At 45.2% G+C, this 20234-nt stretch overlaps 1 protein-coding gene across 12 annotated transcripts in view; it reads left to right on the top strand.

The window, feature by feature from the left end:
* The window catches only part of MTSS1 (MTSS I-BAR domain containing 1), a 1344348-nt gene that overhangs the window by 250308 nt on the left and 1073806 nt on the right, over nt 1-20234 (top strand). For all 12 annotated transcript variants that reach the window (XM_069621598.1, XM_069621599.1, XM_069621600.1 and 9 more), the window contains exon 3: nt 13513-13586. In XM_069621598.1, the coding sequence (XP_069477699.1) occupies nt 13513-13586 (74 nt within the window). The remainder of the gene's footprint in view (nt 1-13512; nt 13587-20234) is intronic.

Genomic DNA, 20234 nt, shown 5'->3' with positions numbered 1-20234 from the left:
GAAGGTTGACATGAGGTGTCCAGGTGGTCATACAAAGGTCAAGCCAAACCCCTTGTGCAATCGAACGTCCTTGACACGCTGCAGAAGTTTTGACGATTGTGAAAATTGACGACTGAGGGAATTGGCAAACAGGCGTTTTTCGCCCGGCTGAGGGGGGAACGCTGTGCGAACTGGGATTTTGTGCAGCCCGCACTTGCCATAGGCTAACCGAGTGAGCTAGCGAGATGTGATCGCCCTTCGGAAGTCTCTATTTAAAATTGGCAAGTGCTTTGGAAGGTCTGAACTTGGATGAAGGGGACCTAACAAACTAGATGGTTGCTTAAAAAGACATTGAGATTTTGATTATTACAAATGAGGAGATTGTGATTGAAAGGCGGTAGTGAACCCGACTGAGGAATATCAAGAGCAAAGCTAAGGGAAGTGAATCCCATATTTTGAAGAAGTTAAGTGAACTACATTGTGACAAATATGAACCCGACTGATGGATGTCCACAGTGAATGGTTGTTCTGAGCCCGACTGCAGGAGGCTGACAACTGAGAGAAGGATCGGAGCCCAGCTGAGGGGGATCCAAGGGTGAATGGTAATCAACCGACGTGAAGGTTAACAGAAGGAACTTTTGTTTTGTTGTTTTTGGCATATTAGGCCCACTGAAGCAAGAGACTTTGCATGACAAGAGACTTGGGCACAGGAGGCACTAATATTGAGAAAAGGAACTGTAAGCTTGTGCCAGAGAGTCCCGCCTTGTCCCATGCTAAAAGACATGGGCAAGGGAGACCCCAGCCATAAATCCTGATTTATTATTTTGTGAACATTTCTTTCTTTTCTTGTGAACATTATTCCACACTATTTTGTAGCATAGCGGTAAGGATTGGCAATAGTTTTAATTTTTTAGTGTTGGCCCTTTTTATTTAACTAGACTCTACTATGACCTGTATTATTCGATGGTCTTAGCTTGCTCCCATCTTAGACTTAGGTTTAGATTAGGCGTTTATCTCACCCATTTTACAGTTTAATAAAAACCCTTGAACTGTGCTCACTTGTCTGTCTTACTTTGATACCACGCCTTTTTACAGCACCCTTTCCCATTATGGTGAAGCTGCCACTGGTACACAGTCCATAATTCTATGCACAGGGTCCGTGTAGCTGGAGATTAAATACTGTTGACATTGGAGTCATGTACATGAACTGACTGCACTGTTAATGCAGTGATTTTGAACACATTAAGGCAACCATAGACCTGTCCTACAGTAGAAGGCTACTAGGGTTGCTCAGCAGGTTGAGTGACTGTTAAGATGTTATACATTTGAAACTGGCTGTAAATCGTATGACTTTTTGCAATTCCCTTTTGAAGAAAAAAAACAAGTGCTATACAATGTGTTTGGCCAGGAGATGGGTTAGGGAGGTAGTTTGCTTATTTTCAGGGTGAGGGTGGGGGAATGTCAGCCCCCTTACTGAAAATCAAAAGATGTCACCCTTGAACCCACAGTTTAATTTCCTAATAACTGCGGTCAGCAAAATAGAAGCGTTTATTTGTGATTAAGCAGGTTGACAAGCATATAACAGCTTTGTAAATATATCCTCTGATAAGACAAAGGAAGGGGCACACAAATCACACGGTATTTGTGTGGTAGTGTGACAACACAATAAAAACACATTTTAAAGAAAAATAGTGAATGTAGTTCAGTTTAGAAACGTGTTTTTTATTTTTTTATTTTTTTCTAGACAAGTAAAATGCACATTTGGAAAACAATAGTGTGCCCAGCATGTAGGTAGTCTGCTTTTAACAGTGACAGCCCCCAGCCCAGTGATATTCATGGACCATTGATTCCTGTGGTTTCTCTTTTAGATCAGAAGAAAGAACTCGGCTAGGCAAATAGGACCTGCAAATGCGCGAACGACGGCTGAACGAAGGAGCACCTTTTTTAGAGTTATTGTGCAGAGTGGGGGTGTTTGTGCCCTCCCCGTCTTTCTCATGCAAATGAATAAAACTGACACACCCCTGATGGGGAATGAGGCAAAGAGGGTAGGCTGCGAGAGTTCAAATAAAGGTTTATATAAGTAAATGGCATTCAAAGATCTCTGTTGCCTCTGAGAGCGCTCTGACCAAAATTAGTGTTACAATACATTTTGTAGGACAAATGACGCAACTAACATAAGATACTACGTTGGTCCCGGATTGGACAGTCCACATGGTGCCCAAGGTGTGAGTGACATCTCTTCCTCCGGGTTGGCTGCTTGGTTGGCGGGAGGGTGGACGTCAGGCATCTGTGCTCCGAATGGGTGAAGGTCAGGTTGCTGTGAAGCAGGGTGGTCACTATCTAAGCTAAAATAATATATTCTCAAAATACATGCACTAAATAACAATCGTTTGTAGTGTTTGAATAATTCATCATGTCTCTATAAAAGTCACACGTATATCTATGCTATCAATTACATTGGATTATAAAGGCTTTAGGTTAAGGGTCTTGACCACCATAGTAACTCTGGTTGAAGTTAAGGTCTGCATTCATAAGAATCTCTGGGATGTGACATTTGTTAGTGGTAGACAAAGATATACTGCAGCAGGGGGTCTAATGATAATTGGGGATCTGTTGGGTGGGCATGGCTTGGTCAGTGATCTGGCACATGAAAGGAATACCTTGCAGGGGCACAGGGTCACACTGGCTGTATGTTTCCACTGGCGAGGGTGCGGGGGGCAAGGACACGTTTGTGGAGATGGACGAGCTATGTGCTTAGCTCATGCTAGTTCACATGCAGGACAGTGATCCCAGAGGAAGAGTGATGTTACATTTATTATTTGTTGCAAGCACCGTCGGCTTCAGCGTGAGAACGGAGCCGCAGAGTTTTCCAGTCCGAGTGGGAACGATGGTGGGGGCCATGTGCCCTGTGCGTCTGGCCGTTGCGAGAAAGGGAAGAGAAGCGTTTTGTACTATCGCAGTGAGGCCTGGTCACCAAGATGGAGTCGAAAAGGGGTACGAAAATGGATGCACAGTAGTCCCATCTACGCAAATCTTAACCAAAGTCGACATTGCATAAGGGTGAGGGGCGAACCCATCACTGGAGGCACTTGGTCCGAGTTTTGTACTGAGAAGTAAAGGACACGAGGGGCCTGATGGCCCCTCACTCGCACACATTTCCCCCCTTTCGTTACATCTAAAGTAACGAATTATGACACTTTATTTCTTTCATTCTCCCTTCAGTAGTACTCGGCTTCAGCAACTGCTTCTTCCCAGGCTGGGGTACCCTTTATTGGCATCCATGCTCTGCATACACTTCTCAAGCTATTCCCTCTTCTTGCATATTCATCTTGAGTGCATGTTAAGAATATCCCACCATCCCCGTCCAGGTCTACCCATACCTCGTTATACCATTGCAATTCTGTTGGTTCCTTCATTGTGGTGTGGTATAAATTATCAGCCATGTCCCCATATTGCCTGTAGATGGCAGTCATCCTGTACTTTGGAGTGTTATGTTCCCCTGTTTGTGTTTGTGCATCTATACTAACATTTTGGGTGTCCCTGATGCATGTGGTATGAGTTAACAGACATAGCAGCTTTCATTTGTTGCTTGCTTTGCCGTAGCACTCATGTCCGAGTACCATTTGTTAGATTGATCAGGGTGGCGGGGGTCTTCTATTTCATCTAACCCCAGGTCATGATAAATGTTGTACCTCTTCCTTCCCTCCCCCCCTTCTTTTTCTCCTTTTCCCTCCCTCTTTATAGCTTCTCACTTTGGTAATGTATTGGGAACATTCCAGCTCAGGCAGTATCATTGCTGTTGAATATGGCATGTGTATACTCATTAGTAGCAGCAGCGTAACATGAGGTAGGTTCTATGGTTGTCTGTGCATGCATACTTGGGTTGGCTAAGTTACTCGGTCAATAATAGTCGCCATCATATTCATTTGATTCATAATCCTCACTCATATTTATTCCAGGATGTAACAAGGAGACAATTGTTGGATTAGCAGGGGCGTGCTCTGAAGGTTGTGTTACATTTGTATTGTTAATACTAATGATACATGTTTCTCCCCATATTGTCTTTACTCCAGTCCATATTAGGCTTGACCCTTCTCGTATCAGCTTAGCCCTACTCCCCCCTTGTGCATGTCATTAACCAGAGACAAGAGTGTAGTACCCGGCCATGAAGAACAACATCACAGAAAGCAAAACTGCAGCGCATTTCAAAACACATTCAACATTGCTAAACTTATTAGCCCTAATTGCATCCCTATTGTATCTAGCATTAATGTGTTCTCTGCGAATGTACTTTGTTGGGCCATTTTGTCACCTGGAGGGACAATACAAATTTAAGTCACCAGAATATGTACATTATTTATATATTTACACTTCATGTTTACTCATTGCTTTTATTACGTTTGCTGCACTTATTATTATGCATTTTTCTGTCATTCGCTTCACCCTCCTTTTTTTTTTTTTGTAGCAAGAGAAAGATATTGTGATGAAAATGGAGGGTGAAAGGAAAAAGAGATAGAGATGTAGGGTGAGGCAAATCAGAGGACACATTTTCTTTGCTCCTTACAACTTTCTTTTTATTGGATCATTTTGTCATTGCTGCTAAACCTCACTCGTCGTACCACTTGCGCATTCCTGTTCGCTCTGAGGGAGTGTATTATCGCGTGCCCTCCTCACATCTGAGAGGTGCACCCAATATTTCAGTCCCTTTACCTTCACTGCAGTGGGCGTACTATAGATCACTTCATAGGGGCCATGAAACCTTGGTGAATTCCATCTCCTGACAAAACTCCTCACATATACCCGTGCCCCTGACATCAGCGGCTCAGTTGGGCTATCTGTGGCTGGCGTAGTATCAGTTGCCACATTTTCAGTAAAAGGCGGTGCTATTTGCCGCGATATGCTGCGTACTGAGCGCGTCAGCTGAGTCAAATATTCCTTGAATTCTTCCCCCAGCACTGTGGCAGCCCTGTGTGCAACTGATGCTCTCCTAATCGGGGAAAGTGGTGAGTGTATTCGCCTCCCAGTCACAATTTCATGGGGGCTCAAATGGTGGTCCTTACATGGTTGCGTTCTGAGTTGGAACAGTGCTAGGGGTAAGCAATATACCCAGTTTTTCTTCAATGTATTGCACAATTTCGATAACTTACTCTTGAACAGGCCATTAATCTTTTCCACCACGCCATTAGCCATCGGATGATAAATGGAACCCAGTTTGTGCTTCACCCCCAAGAGTGACGTCACTTCCTTGAAGAGGTCATTCACAAAGTGTGTGCCATTGTCTGACCGTATCACAGCACATATTCCCCACCGGGAAAACACTTCTCGTACTAGAAACTTCACCGCGCACTTGGCGTCTGGGTGGGGACATGGACCCACCGCCACCCACCTTGAAAAAGGACATACTATCACAATTAGATACCTTGCCCCGTTACAGCTCTCTCCCATGTCGGCATAGTCTATATTGGGTTCCCTGAATGGCCCTGCTGGTCGTGGCAAAGCACCTCACAATGTCCTCAATGTCATCTCTGAATTGTATGTTTGACATGTTGTACAATCTATGATACATTTTGACAAATGTTCCCATAGGTTGGGGACAAACCAATGTTCCTGGATGTCTACGGCGATGTGTTTCGCTACATGGGCTGGAAAGTGCAGCTGTTGGAATGCTAGCTCTAGTAATTCTACCGACATCACCTTCCCCGTTGTCTCCTGTCTCCAAATGAGGTCTGTGGCCGATTGTTTGCACCCCTGCTTGTGCCACATTTGCTCCTCTGGTGGTGCTCTCCTCTGTAGCTCTATTAGCTGTGCTATGGGCGTATTACTATAGGCTTCTTCTAGTGGCTCTGCGGTGGCTGCTTTTACAATGCATTTGGTTGCTGGTGTTATATTGAAATACGAGGCCTCCTTCGCTGCTGCGTCGGCTGCCGCGTTTCCCAATGAGATTGCATCTGTGTTGTTGATATGGGCTTGGCATTTTACCACTGCCACTACCGATGGCTCTGCCAACGCCTACATTTATTCAATAGTGTGGTGTGCTGTACTGGTGAGCCATCTGCTCGTCTGAACCCTCTTCTGCGCCAGCATGATAGTCCTGAATGGACAGTGGTAGTTGCAGATGCTGAATCTGAGTATATAGTCACTGTGCATCCTTTTGCTGTACGTAATGCTTCAATTAATGCTGTTAGTTCAGCCGCTTGTGCAGAGTAATGGGACAGGAGACGCTTTTGGACGATTGTTTCATAGCTATCTTCCTCCATTCGTACTACTGCCATCCCTACATGCTTCTCTCCTGTTTCTGGGTTTATTGATGCTGAACCATCTATGAAATATATTTCTCCTTCCTTCAGGGCGTTTTCACTCGCTTTGGGAATATCACCCTCCCCCTCATAGGTAGCACAATCGTGTTCCTGCATGTCCTCCATTGTACATGGCTCTGTAATGAATGTTGCTGGGTTTACTGTTTTACACCTGACCACATGCACGTTGGGACTTGAAATAATCTTATATGCGTTTGCTCTCTGTCAGGGTTGATTTTGACCGCTCAAGAATCGCAAATAATGAATGCTATGCATACGTTACTGAACATCCCATTACAATTGTGGCACTTTTTTCAATGGCGAAGGCCGCGGCTGCGAGGGCCTGTTCGCACGCGAAGTGACTTTGCATCACGGCATCTAGTGTTCCGCTGTAATAGGCCAATGGTTTGTGGCCTAATGATTTTTGTGTCCGCACTGCCGTCGTCAGTGTTCCATTGCAGTGCGAGAACAAGAAAAATTCCCTCCTCATAATTTGGGTTTGCGAGGACTGGGGCATCTGCGATAAGGTCTTTTAGTCTGAAGTACTGAGCCATCATGTCATGTGTCCATTTTATTGGGGCTCTACTTTTTTGCGCTTCTTTTAATGCTTGCAATAATGGGCATGTGTATGCTGCATAATCAAGGATACATGCTTGGCAATAGTTACATATGCCAAGAAATGTTTGCATGTCCTTCACTGTCTTTGGTATTATGTTACCTATAGCAGTTGCCCTATCGGGGAGTATTCGTTTTCCATCTTTAGATATCAACTGTCCGAGGTATACAACTTCGGCAAGGCAATACTGTAGCTTCCCTTTATCGACCTTGTATCCTTTGTTGGCTAACACATTTAATAGTGTTATGGAGTCCTCTCTGCACTTTTCTTCTGTTTTGCTACAGACTAGTAAATCCTCTACGTATTGTATAATGGTGCTCTCTACGTCTATATTTCCAATGTCTTCACGCAATACTCTGTTAAATATACCTGGGCTTTCACAATATCCCTGTGGGAGTCTGCGATGTTCATATCTGTTATTTCCCAGTGTGAATGCTGTGAGGTACTGTGATCCTGGGTCAAGTGGTATGGAGAAGAAGGCATTCTTCAAGTCAACCACAGTAAAACATGTAGATTCTTTGGGTATGCTGCACAGTATTGATGCCAGGTTAGGCACTAACGGGAACTCTTTTTGAATGACGTCATTAAGTGGGCGGAGATCTTGTATCATCCTCCACGCCCCTCCTTTTGCTTTTTTAATAGGGAAGATGGCGGTGTTACACGGGGAGTTTGATGGTACTAGGATACCTTGGTTCAGGAGTGCATTGATTGTCTCTCTAATTCCTTACTCTGCTTCTCTGGATATTGGGTACTGTTTCACTCTTGGCGGTATGGCACCTGGTTTAGGTTTTATCTTTGTTGGCGTTACTTCATGTAATAACCCTACATCATGGGGGTCCGTAGTCCAAATTTCCGATGCTACTTTTGCCATGTCTTCCTCAAATATTGTTGCTGGGGCATTAACACTAGCCATAAGTGGGTTGTGTACCTCTCTGTACTGGATCATGATGTCACATGGTATACTTATTTCCATTATTATCTCTCCATCTTCATTGTCAGTGAATAATTCTTCATCAGTTAGGTCTCTTAACATTATGTTTGGATCTATGCATATCACAGTTCTCAATACCTGAACTGCCTCGATGTCTATGGACATTATCGTGCCTGGCACGACATCCGTATTTACAATTGGGTGGAATATGATGTCTGATGGTGTCCTCCCATTCTTTTCTCGTTATCTCAGGTACTACTCAGGCTAACACCTTGATGCCATAGATATACATGTCTATATCAATGGGTATCCCTCGGACCACAACTTCATTCATCATCGTACTGATCATTAACATTGCTCTCACTGGGCATATTCCTGGGGTGGAACACACTATTTCCCGCTCGGTAAACGAAATGGTCATGTTCAATTTACTTAGCAAATCTCTACCCAGCAAGTTGATTGGCGCGTCTTCGTGCTACAGTAAGGGAGCGCGCACTGTTTTAACCCCCACCGTTATATCAAAATCTTTGGTGTAAGGAACTTTTAGAATGGCCACAGAGAACCCCTGCGTTTCCAAATTCCTGCCTGAGAGCGGATACCGCCCTTCCATAAGACATGATTTTTCCGCTCCTGAGTCTACCATAAAGATAAACTGCTTATTTCCTATCTCCGCCCCCACTAGTGGTTCCTCTTCAGCACGTAGGGTGGTGGATAGGACTGGACACGCAAGTGCTCCCTGTGGGCTGTCCTAATCTGCGTACCTTTCTTGTCCAGGGACTGAGAAAACATTATCTCCAACTACCATTGCGCCAAGGAACGGTGCAGGTGCACCATGTGCAGCCGTTGCGAAATTGTTGCTGCTGGCGTTTCCTACAATGTTTTTTCTTGTCATGGGCTGTGATGCACTGTGATGTGGTTGTCTCTGTTGCATTTGGGGTTCGTCATAACACTGGTCCTGTGGTCTTCCCCCTCCCATTGCTAATCCATAGGGGCTACCTGGGTGTGGGCATCCCCATACCTGTTCATTGTCCATGGGTGGTTGCCCTTGGAAATACCCTGAGGGCCGCATTCTGCAATCCCTTGAATAGTGTCCCCATCTCCCACAGTTCCAACATGACCCTTGCTGTCCTCCTCTCATCCCTTGGACACTGAATCCTCTATTCCCCATTCCTCCGAACCCTCCTCTCTGGCCACGGTACCCACCTCTTCCTCTTGCTGGCCTTTCTTGCCACTGTGGTCCTCTGTGTGGCTCCTCGCCGTTCCACGGTCCTTGTTCTCCTGCTGCCCACAGTGCTGCTATTCCGACTGGCCCGCTTCCTGCACTTTCATCCCCCTCGTTCTCTCTATCTGTTGCTACGTTGGTGTTTATGGCGGCGACCTTCACTAATTTATTCTGTACCAGTTTCGCTTCGTCTGCCAGCCTTTTTTGTGCTATCTCCTTTTCTCTCTTTGATCCCCCTACAGTGGTGCACAATTATATTCTGAATTTCAGGCCAACCCTTGGCTTCTATCCCAGCTATCTTTCTTGATTATAAAATAGAACAAGGTCGTGGATTGGTTCCACGCCGTACAAGTTTTGCTTCTCCACAAGTCTTGCACCCGCAATATGAATTGCGTAGGATCCTCGTTCTCCTTTGTACATTGCATTACCAAATGTAAATATGGAATATCTGGAAATGTGCGCCGCAATGCGTCCCATACTTGTGCTCGAACATTGTTAAAGGGCGATCCATCGTGGCGGTCACAGCTCATTGTTACTCCCGGAAATCCCACCTTTTCCCACACAGTGTCTGCCTGATCACTGACGGCGGATACTAGCAAAGCTTTACATCACCTATCGCTAACGGTACTCCTGCCGTGTTCTTCTCAAATGCATGTATCCATTTCCCCGCCCCTCCCGCAAGTAGGGGGAGGAGTTTCAACAAGTTTTTATCCATCTGGGCCCACGGGATATAGTGTGGCCTACCTGCTCCTTTATGTATTAACGGCATCTGCAACTTATGCTTTTTTCCTGTTTTACTTACTGTCCCTCTCTTCGTCTTACTTGCCAGCATATTCCTTACTCGCTCCCTTAATCTACCCTGCCATCGTGGGGGTGATCGTGGATCTATGTCATCGAAATGATGTGGCAGTGGGGATCCTACAGCTGCCACTCCTTCCTCGTATTCATCTAGACCACTCCACACTTCCTCTACTACTTCTTGCTTGCCATTCTCCTCTTGTCCTTCACTTCGCTGACTTTCTGGGGTTGCTGGGCGTATGATTCTCACTGGTTTATCATTCAGATTGAACAGGAACTCTCCCGATCGCCATTCTTTTTCTTGCCCATGTGATGTGGGCACTCCCTGAGACAATACGGACTGCGCTGGCTCTGGCGTCGCCGGGGCTCAATCCCCTGTTACACTTAGCAGGGGTGTTAGATCTGCTACGGACAACGGTGGTACTTCCCTTCCCCCGGTAGCATTTGGCCCCTGTCATAGTGCTCTTAGCAGTATTATTTCCATTTGTGCATGCGCTAACTGGCGGTCCAATTCTCCGGTTAACCGTGCTAAATTTACAGGGGATGCACTTGTCGGGCCATAAAGGCCTCCTTTGTTGTATGGTGGTGGCGCTGTGGCTACTGCTCCATTTGAGGGAGTAGGGGTGGGGCACGCTGGTATATACAGAGGCTCGCTGTATCCTACTGCCGGTCTAGTCATTAAGGGATATATTTTGGTCGTATCGTTCTTAGCGGTGGTCGTTGTGCATTCACCCTTTGGTGTTCCACTTGCCCCTCCCTGTGTTTTCTGTTTTTCGATTGTTTTTTCTGGATCTACCTCTGCTGTAGGGGTAACTTCCTCGAACAATCGCCACAGATCCAATACTTCTCTGTTCCGCAACTGTTTTCCGTTAAATTTTGCCAACAAGTGTGTGAATACTAGATCTAACACTCTTTTGTCAAATGACCCTCCCTCTGGCCAAATTGGTGTCGTGCTGTCCCCTTTTATCTCCGTCACCCATTGATCATGGTATTTTTGTATCTTGTCACTATATAGTGGGAGGTGTTGGCAAATATGAGCTAATGGTGTTATTCCCCCCCATGATGGAGTTTCTCCCTTTGCTTGTGTGTGTGCACTTGCACCCGATCCTGTCTCTAATCGCACCTTTCAACCACCCTTCCCTTTGTTATAGATCAACAATATATTAAGCGTTTCTCAATTATTGGCAGTTATTGTGCATCAATATTCAACGTTAACTTTGTAATCGTTGCATTTCCAAGTTCAACAGTTCACTTACGCATATATAACCCCTTACCAACACATCACTTTCAACATTTTGACTTACGCGACAATAATGGACAAAAAGAAAGACATAAGACATAAGACATAGCATGCTCATGCACTACCTGCGCGCTTTCATCTCCCCCTTGTTCCCGAACACTTTTTACCCTTTCCCGTTTTGCTCTTCTCATTCACTCCCCACCTCTTACACCCTCTTACTCTTTCCACAGAATTCTTGCTTACACAGAAAAAGAATATTCTAAATAACTACTCCGAGTCTACTCAATATACGAGACTTCTACTATTTCCTCTTTTTATCTCCACTTTTTATCTCCACTTTTTATCTCCACTTTTTATCTGCACTGGACGAGACAATGCTACGCGGCGCCGCCTTCTACCCCTTTCGGGCTAGGATACCTCTTCTCTTCTTACTTCTCGCAAAAACCTAATGGCCATATAAAGGACAGATCAGAAAAGCCTCAGCATCACTCACACAGTCCCTACTCTTGGCTTTAACCCACTATCACCTGTTCCCCCTTATCTTTACTTAGGAACCTTCGCAGCTGGCACTCACGTGTTCAGTCAGGTAATCCGAGGGTCACCGTTCACGGTCTGACCCCAGTCAGGTCCGCACCCCAACCAAGCCGTGGCTTGCCTCGGCGAGCAGCTTTTTCAATTGGGTATTCGTCAACTGGGATCCCTTGACACTTGCTCGTAGTGCGCACAGGCTGGTCGGCCGCGGAGGCGATGGTTTTGCTGGGTGCGTCCGGGATCTCGTTGCATGGTGCGGGCCTCGAGGCACCTCTCCAAATCACGTCGCAGGGGGTCACCAAATGTTTGTGCCCTCCCTGTCTTTCTCATGCAAAGGAATAAAACACCCCTGACGGGGAATGAGGCAAAGCGAGCAGGCTACGAGAGTTCAAGGCAAGGTTTATATAAGTAAATGGCATACAAAGATCTCTGTTGTCTCTGAGAGCGCTCTGACCAAAATTTGTGTTACAATACATTTTATAGGACAAATGACGCAACTAACATAAGATACTACGTTGGTCCCGGATTGGACAGTCCACATGGTGCCCAAGGTGTGGGTGACATCTCTTCCTCTGGGTTGGCTGCTTGGTTGGCGGGAGGGTGGACGTCTGGCATCTGTGCTCTGAAAGGGTGAAGGTCAGGTCGCTGTGAAGCAGGGTGGTCACTATCTAAGCTAACATAATATATTCTAAAAATACATGCACTAAATAACAATTGTTTGTAGTGTTTGAAAAATTCATGTCTCTTTAAAAGTCACACGTATATCTATACTATCAATTACATTGGATTATAAAGGCTTTAGGTTAAGGGTCTTGACCACCATAATAACTCTAGTTGAAGTTAAGGTCTGCATTCATAAGAATCTCTGGTATGTGACATTTGTTAGTGGTAGACAATGATATACTGCAGCAGGGGTCTAATGTTAGTTGGGGATCTGATGGGTGGGCATCATGGCTTGGTCAGTGATCTGGCACATGAAAGGAATACCTTGCCGGGGCACAGGGTCATACTGGCAGTAAGTTTCCACTGGCCAGGGCGCGGGGGGGGCATGGACACATTTGTGGAGATTGACGAGCTATGTGCTTGGCTCCTGCTAGTTCACATGCAGGACAGTGGTCTCGGAGGAAGAGTGATGTGTTACATTTATTATTTGTTGCAAGCACCGTCGGCTTCAGCGTGAGAATGGAGCCACAGAGTTTTCCAGTCAGAGTGGGAACGATGGTGGGGGCCATGTGCCCTGTGCGTCTGGCCGTTGCGAGAAAGGGAAGAGAAGCGTTTTGTACTATCGCAGTGAGGCCTAGTCACCAAGTGCGTCTGGCCGTTGCGAGAAAGGGAAGAGAAGCGTTTTGTACTATCGCAGTGAGGCCTAGTCACCAAGATGGAGTCGAAAGGGGGTACAAAAATGGATGCCCTGTGTCCTGCACAGTGGTCCCATCTACGCAAATGTTAACCGAAGTCGACATCGCATAAGGGCGAGGGGCGAACCCATCACTGGAGGCACTTGGTCGTGGTTTTGTACTGAGAAGTAAAGGACGCAAGGGGCCTGATGGCCCCTCGCTCCCACACATTGGCAGGCCACCAATTATGGGGGGCAGGGCAAAGCAGCCAATAGGGGGGCAATTGGCCCCTTTTGGGACGCCTATGACCCCATACGCGCACCAGTTTGGTCCGCCGGCCTGCACGCTCTGGAAGGCCACCTACACCCCACCCAACATACGCACTTTTTCATACACCACCTCCCCACCCATGTCACATAGACGGGTAATGGTGGTGACCGAAGTCCGGATAGTAGGCTCCCTGGCCGCACATGGCGTCGCTGCGCGAATGCTGCAATGAAGAAAAAGCGAGAAGCGTTAGCCACATTGCGCCTTTTAACACTTGTGTTTGCATTCTTTTCAGGACGACAGTAGTGGCAGCTGCTGCGTTTTTGGATGCCTTCCAGAAAGTGGCCGACATGGCTACCAACACACGTGGTAAGCAGATACGTCGATATTTAATTTCGCAAAAGACAGTGTGCACCTTTTAGCATTTGTGTATGGCGTGTCACTGGTGGCTGCGACCCTTTCTCTTGTTCCTTGCTTTTGCATCCCAGGCCGCTGATCGTGTTCCATAATATGTCGGGATATGCTATGCAGTTGCTAATTCAAAGCAGCTAGAGACGCATGTTAAAATGAGTAACACATGCGCTGGGATTCTCACATGCCGACGAACGCGAGGCCTGACCCTCAAGTTCGGCATCATCTATTTTAATATTGCATAATTCCCCGTCTAATTACTTACCGATTTCTTTCATTTGCTGGCCTCGTTTGTTGTCCACATGTTTTCTCGAATACAGACGCATTTAAGATTGACGAAATATTCGTCATACAATTTAGCCTAGTTTCTCAAAGGCTCTGTGTGACGGGCTGTTTATTTTAGCAGTGCTTACACTGCAAACATTGCACCTGCTTTCCCATGTGCTTGTTTTTGGTTATTTTTAAGCTGCTCCTGTTCCCGTTTGATGCTTCAAGACTGCCTCAACGTGAAGCTCTTTCAAGTAATCGGTCAAGTCAAAGGATTGAATGAGACCAGCACCAATGGCTCTTCTTGGTTCAGCATTAGTGAGGCTATGCTGCTTTTCTATTGCGCAGTGGTGGTCCTTGTTGAGGCCGTTCAACTTTGACGTTTGTGGTGCACGTGAGGAAGGCTCCCAAGGAAGGGTGTACCGTAGTCTCGTCTTTACCCCAGATGTTGTATGTTGTTGGCTTAGGGCGGTGTTGCTTAGGACCGTTCTGCATCGCTCTGTTGTCAGTGTTATAGACCATGTTTATATTGTGTTCATAATAACTTGTATTACCCTATTGAATGGTGCGCAAAGTATTGACCTTTTAAAGGATGAAATGTACAGAGTCTATAGTACTTTCAAGGCAGGACATCTGAGGTACTAGTCGGGAAATCTGAAAGAGAAGCGCTTGTGTAAAAGCAACACCACCTGACCTATTTTTGCTTTGCCTGTGGTTGAAGGAAAGAGCTGGAAAAGCTTGGAAGCTGTACATGTTTTTCTCCACACCACAGGTGACATCAATTACCCTTCCCAGAGAGTGAGAGGGTGACGTGGCATTGGGCTTGGAAGTGAACCTCTTGTCTAAAGCAAATACCAAACTTTGACCAAAAGTCGCCTTTTTTAAATTCAGCAAACTGACCACTTTGAAACTTTTCTAACCACCAATGACTTACTGTAATTGGAAAAGATCATTTGATTTTCATGGAAACACTTGACGTTCCCACCCGGATTAGTCTAGACTGTTTTCACATTGGTTTGAAGAAGTTAAACTGCTCTGGTTGGAAAACATCCTTGGAAGCAGGGGACCATTCCTTCGCACCACTCAATCTCAAACTGCACTGCAAGGTTCCCTCCCAGTAGGTCTACCTAATTGAGGGGATTCCAGACCTGCGTTGCCACAGTGAAGGGTGTTGTGCCTAAAATGCAAGCTTGTGATTTGTTTTCCTTTTGGCATAGGTCTTTTCAGAACCCAGATAACAGGCTTTGGTTGGCAGCAGAGGTCTATGGCAGGCGCCGTGGCTAGATTGGGACGCGGAATTGACTTTACTAGAAAATCTTTTGTTCAACTGGTTGGCACTTGAGGGATGAAAGACCCGCACATTGTGCGTCTGTTTCTATACCCACACGTTCAAAGATTTAAATGGATCATAAACCTCAATGCTGCCATTCTTTGCTATGCAGCTTGAAGTATGCCTTGATTGGGAAGAGTTTGGAGTGACACCTTTTGCTATATGTTTCAAAGACATTGTATTAATGGATGGCTTCATAAGAGCAGGGCAGATCTCCACAAAAAAAGTAGAACGTGTGGTGGTAGCATTGACGTGTCCTGTGATCTGCTGTTACTCTGTTGCCAGATAACCACTGGGTTGGATATGTTGCAGATGCTCACTGGTCATGCCGTGAATCCAGACAATATGGTGGGGCTTGAACAAGCTTGGTGCCCCAGGCTTATTTTAGGCTTGTAAACGTTCAGATGTCATGGCATTCTAGCACAAATGATCAGTGTAACTCAACTGAAGCAGTTCACAGTCCTATGTGCGCTCAAACTACTAAGGAACATTAGAGTGCTGTGGAGCAGCACAGTAGCGTGCCCTTCCCAGCCGCGTCCTGGCAGTAGTGCTGCTATTGGTGTTATTTTAAGGCGCAGTGGTGAAGCTGCTGAAAGCACTGGACCCTGGTCAGTACTGTGGAATCGGTTTGCATCAGCATAGGCATTGAATAATCTAAATAGTTCTCCTTTTCAGAGCACCACCATTAAATATGTTTTTCCGTGATGATATACCTTTGTTTTGAGATTGAAAACGGATATTTTGAGAATGACGATAGCAATGGGTTCATTTGCTGAAAAGGCTGTCCTCTTTAAACACCGGATGGCCCTGTGCCCTACCCAGATAGGCAGACCGGGTAATGGCAGATAGTGAGCGGTAGGTTGTTCGCCTGTGTCTTATATTCTTCTCATTTGAAAGTTTTAATAATGATCTTGGTGCCCAAATTACTCTTATGGCTTTTTTGTTATCGGTTACAGCAATTTAAGTCGTATTGAATGTCTAGCAGAATCTGAACACGTTATTCAAACATATTTTGCCCTTTGACAGTGTTAGAGGTCCTTGCCGTATATTGGCCACTCAATTGCTGCGATTGAATGCAACCGTTTTACTGAGGTAGCCGGCGCCGCCGAAAGTCTGTAAGGGCCTCAATCTGGTTCATTTTATTGTGATAAACTAGACTTAAACACTCTTGCTTTGGTCCTGGCTCTTGGTTGCCCCTGTAAAACAAAACAAACAGAAAACAAAAAAAATCTTCCGTTTAGCAGTGCTTAAACTTTATTTTTTATTTTTATTTTTTAAAATTTCGTTTAACTGCCCACTTTAAGTCTCTCGGAAAGATGCCATCCAGGGTTGTTTGTCTTCACTCTGGTTTACAGAAGTTAAACTGCTTTAGTTGGAAATCATTCTGGAAAGTAGGGATCCAGTCCTTTTCACCTTTAACATAAGGAGGTTTTGCAGGTCGATTCAACTCTTCAAACACGAGTAGGGACGAGGAAGAGCAGAGGAGCACGCTTTCATCTGCCCGCTTAGTCACATTCTCCTAAAAATAGACGCTTTTAGGAGTGTGAGCTAGCATCTGGGACTTTAGAGTCATCCTGTATTGGCTCCTATACCATTATGCGTTTAAGGGGGATCATTTAGGAAAAGTGACCTTGAGCTTGCCCTTAGTAGCCCCCCTACACCCAAACACTTCTTTTGATGCATGATATGTAAGGGGGAAGACGGGCTCAAATAGGTTTTCAAAGCCTGACTGAAAGGAAGATGAGTTCCACAAGGACGTCGCTGCAACAGAAAAGGAGCCTCCACCAATCCGACTAGCTATGAACCTCGGGACAGTGATGAGGGCATTTGCAGAGCGCACAAACATATGGGTGGAATTGCAACTGAAGGTACTCTGCACCTTGCCCATAAAAAGCACAATGTATTAAGCATAGATGCTATGGGTTGCAGTACATTCACAACCCTGCAATAGCCGCGCTCCACCACTGAAATACCTGTAGTCGTTTTGAGGCCTAATGGTGGCCAGGAAGGACCCTCCGACGTGCGGCCATGCAGGGCATGATCGATAACCGCTTCAGTGCGCAGGAAAGGTCTCTTCTTGTGCGATATGTGCACCATTGTGAAGACGGAACCGTCTAAGACTGCGTTATCCAACTCTCCTTTGCTGCAGCAGCATTCCCAAGCCTCCAGGCTTTAGCGTCTGCTGCCGTTCATGCTCTGTTAATTTCCCTTCCTCAGCCATGACCCACATACATTAATGGCACATTGTGTTATCGTCATGGAGGCATTCAATTCTCAAACAAGCGGAATGTACGTGGTCATGTGCCACAGTCATTTATTTCCCCCAGTAAAGTCGCTTTGGCTATTGAAGGCTACTCCGTTTAAAACCTTACGTGAACAACATACATTGTTCAATGCATTTCACAAAACCCTCTTTGAAATCCAAATGCAGTTCGAATTTAAATAAGTTTGAGCCTAATGTTCTTCATGTTGTCTGTACAAGACTTGGCCGATTCTATTTCTTTCTGTACCAAGTCCCATAATGTTAATGTTTTGGCGTGGCGCAGTCTCGGGAGGAACGCTCAGGGGAAACATGCTCGTCTTGGAAGCAAGATGACACGGAGCAACACAGGTTAGAACCCCGGGTCCGCGCTTAAAAACCTCTGGGTATTAAGGGCGTTATAAATAACCTATCATATCATATATAGTAGTATGTCATTTGAGAAAAAATATTCTGGTGTTTGCCATCTCGCCTAATTTAATTTTTCCTTAACCATTTAATATTGTTTGTGCACTGTTGTGTTCAATAAAAGTCGTCAAGATTAAAACAAAAAGGCATTCAAGAACGAGACCAGTTTCTGGAGTGACATAACACTGTTGTATGTATTTGTTATCAAAGAACACTTATGTCAAGGAATATCTTCTCATCTTTGCATTTATGTCGCAGTCCAGGCATCATGTCATTGGAAAGCGGTGTGTTGCAGAAAGAACCACTGAGTTTTAATTCGCGCTTTAGGCCTCCTTTGCTGGTAATGGCCATAAAGCTTTACTCGCAGTGTGGTGCACCACTTCTAATAGGGACATCAAGTTTTAATCCCAGTGTGGCGTACCTTGTCTGATAGGGATGTCAAGCTTTACTCAGCGTGGTTTCTAAGGATCGGGATTCGAACCTGTGTTGTGCTGTATTGTCTTGTTTCCAAGACAAACACGTTGCCCCTGAGCTATCCTTTCTCCCCAATGGGACCACCGAGCTTTACTTGCCATGTGACACATCTTGTTCTGTGGGACCACAAAGCTTCATTCACTGTGTGGATCTGCTTGCCGATCTTAACCTAGAAGCCGTTGAGGAATGTGGGAGGTGGAGGTCACCTTTTTTCAATACACTATAAACATCTACTCACTTTCACTCTGCCATAATCAAGCGAGTGTTTGTGTAGATCACTAGATCACTTATGCATTCTTTTCTCTTTTGCCATTGGTTTAAATGCAGAGGGGGCATGCGTTTTTACCGACTACATACAGTCGGAGAGTTATTCAAATGGACTAGGACTATGCTCTGGGAATTCATTATGAAATCCAAACTAGGCATTGTGCAAATGGGGAGAGATTTGGTCAACATTTTTCTACTTTCAATGCATACTAAAATATTTTGTGATTCTGAAAAAAAATGTGGCTTGATTAAGGGAGGCAGGGGTGCAATTAACAAATTGCATGGGGGATCTATTACATTTTGCAACTTTTTGGCTGCCTTTGGGAAAAACTCAATACAGCTTTGAAATTCACTTTCAAACACAGGACAGACCACCTTAAAACCGAACATTTTATCTAATTTTCATAACTGCATAGCAGCAGATATTTTCTAATTCGGAGATAGTCTTAATAGTTTTGAAAACGTTAATTACATTACCTGTAAAGTTTTAACGAATAAGCAGGCCACGCTATCTTGCCCTTATTATTGAGGGACTTAAAACTGCCTGGGTATTTTACAGTCCACACTATCTTATTTTGTAGGTCACAAAAGGACTAGTATACTGCAGGGTAAATAATATTGCAGTATTTCGCAGGGAATTGTGCTCAGGTGTTTTGCAGGAAACCCAACGCTCTGGTATTTGTCATGTTACACGATACTGTGGTAATTCTGAAAGGCTCCACAACGCTGCGGTTGCAGCACGCACTGTCCTGGATCTTTTGGAAGAAACAACGTGCGTGGTACTTTTCAGCTCGCAGAGAGGGCTGGTATTTCAGAGGAAACCTAATACCCTGCTGTTTGTCAGTTCACACAATACCCTGGCCATTTTTCAAGGCCACACAATGATCTGTTTTTTGTTAGGATATCCAGTGACTTGACCTTTAGAATTTTTCTTTGTTCAGGGCACGGAGTGTTGTAATATTTTGAAGGGTGTATAGAGCTCTGCTATATATGAAGGTACACAAGGCTCCAGTAATTTTTGTAATGACAGTGTCTGTAACAATAGGAGATTCTGGGCTGGACAGTACACGCACGTCGGGTATGGCAACTGTAAGATCTTGGATCTTTGATGCAGTTTGGGTTGTCATTGTCTTGGGAGTCTGTAGCAAGATCAACCTCTATTGAGCTTGTACGGGTGTCGGATACTTGCCACAAAGTCCAGCATGCTCATGGTTTTACACGTCCATGTGGTCTGTACGCACTTGTGTTTATATAGTTCTTTTGGCTCACTTGCTATAGAAGCATGCACGTCGTCTTGGTTGCAGTGCCTCTGTAGGTTGTGTTAGTTTCATATCCCAATATTCAGAATGGCCTTCAACAGTCCTTTTCCCGCTGGGTTTGCTACAACTTCTAGTGTGCATTATTTCTGATCTGTTTAAATCTAGATATAAGTTGGGCATGGGTTTGGTCTTCCTCCCAGTGGCACTCTGTATTATTTCTGAATGTTAAATCTCTTAGAATAGTACAACTGGGTATCTTTTGATTATGGTAGAACTGTCCCCCCCCTCGTTTTTTCTCTATGCACCCATAGGATTATCTACAAGATAGTCTTCCCTCCAGC

This window comes from Ambystoma mexicanum, chromosome 5q (assembly GCF_040938575.1).
Source record: "Ambystoma mexicanum isolate Mex_15411 chromosome 5q, UKY_AmexF1_1, whole genome shotgun sequence".
NCBI lineage: Eukaryota > Metazoa > Chordata > Amphibia > Caudata > Ambystomatidae > Ambystoma > Ambystoma mexicanum.
This window is presented reverse-complemented; position numbering and strand designations above follow the sequence as displayed.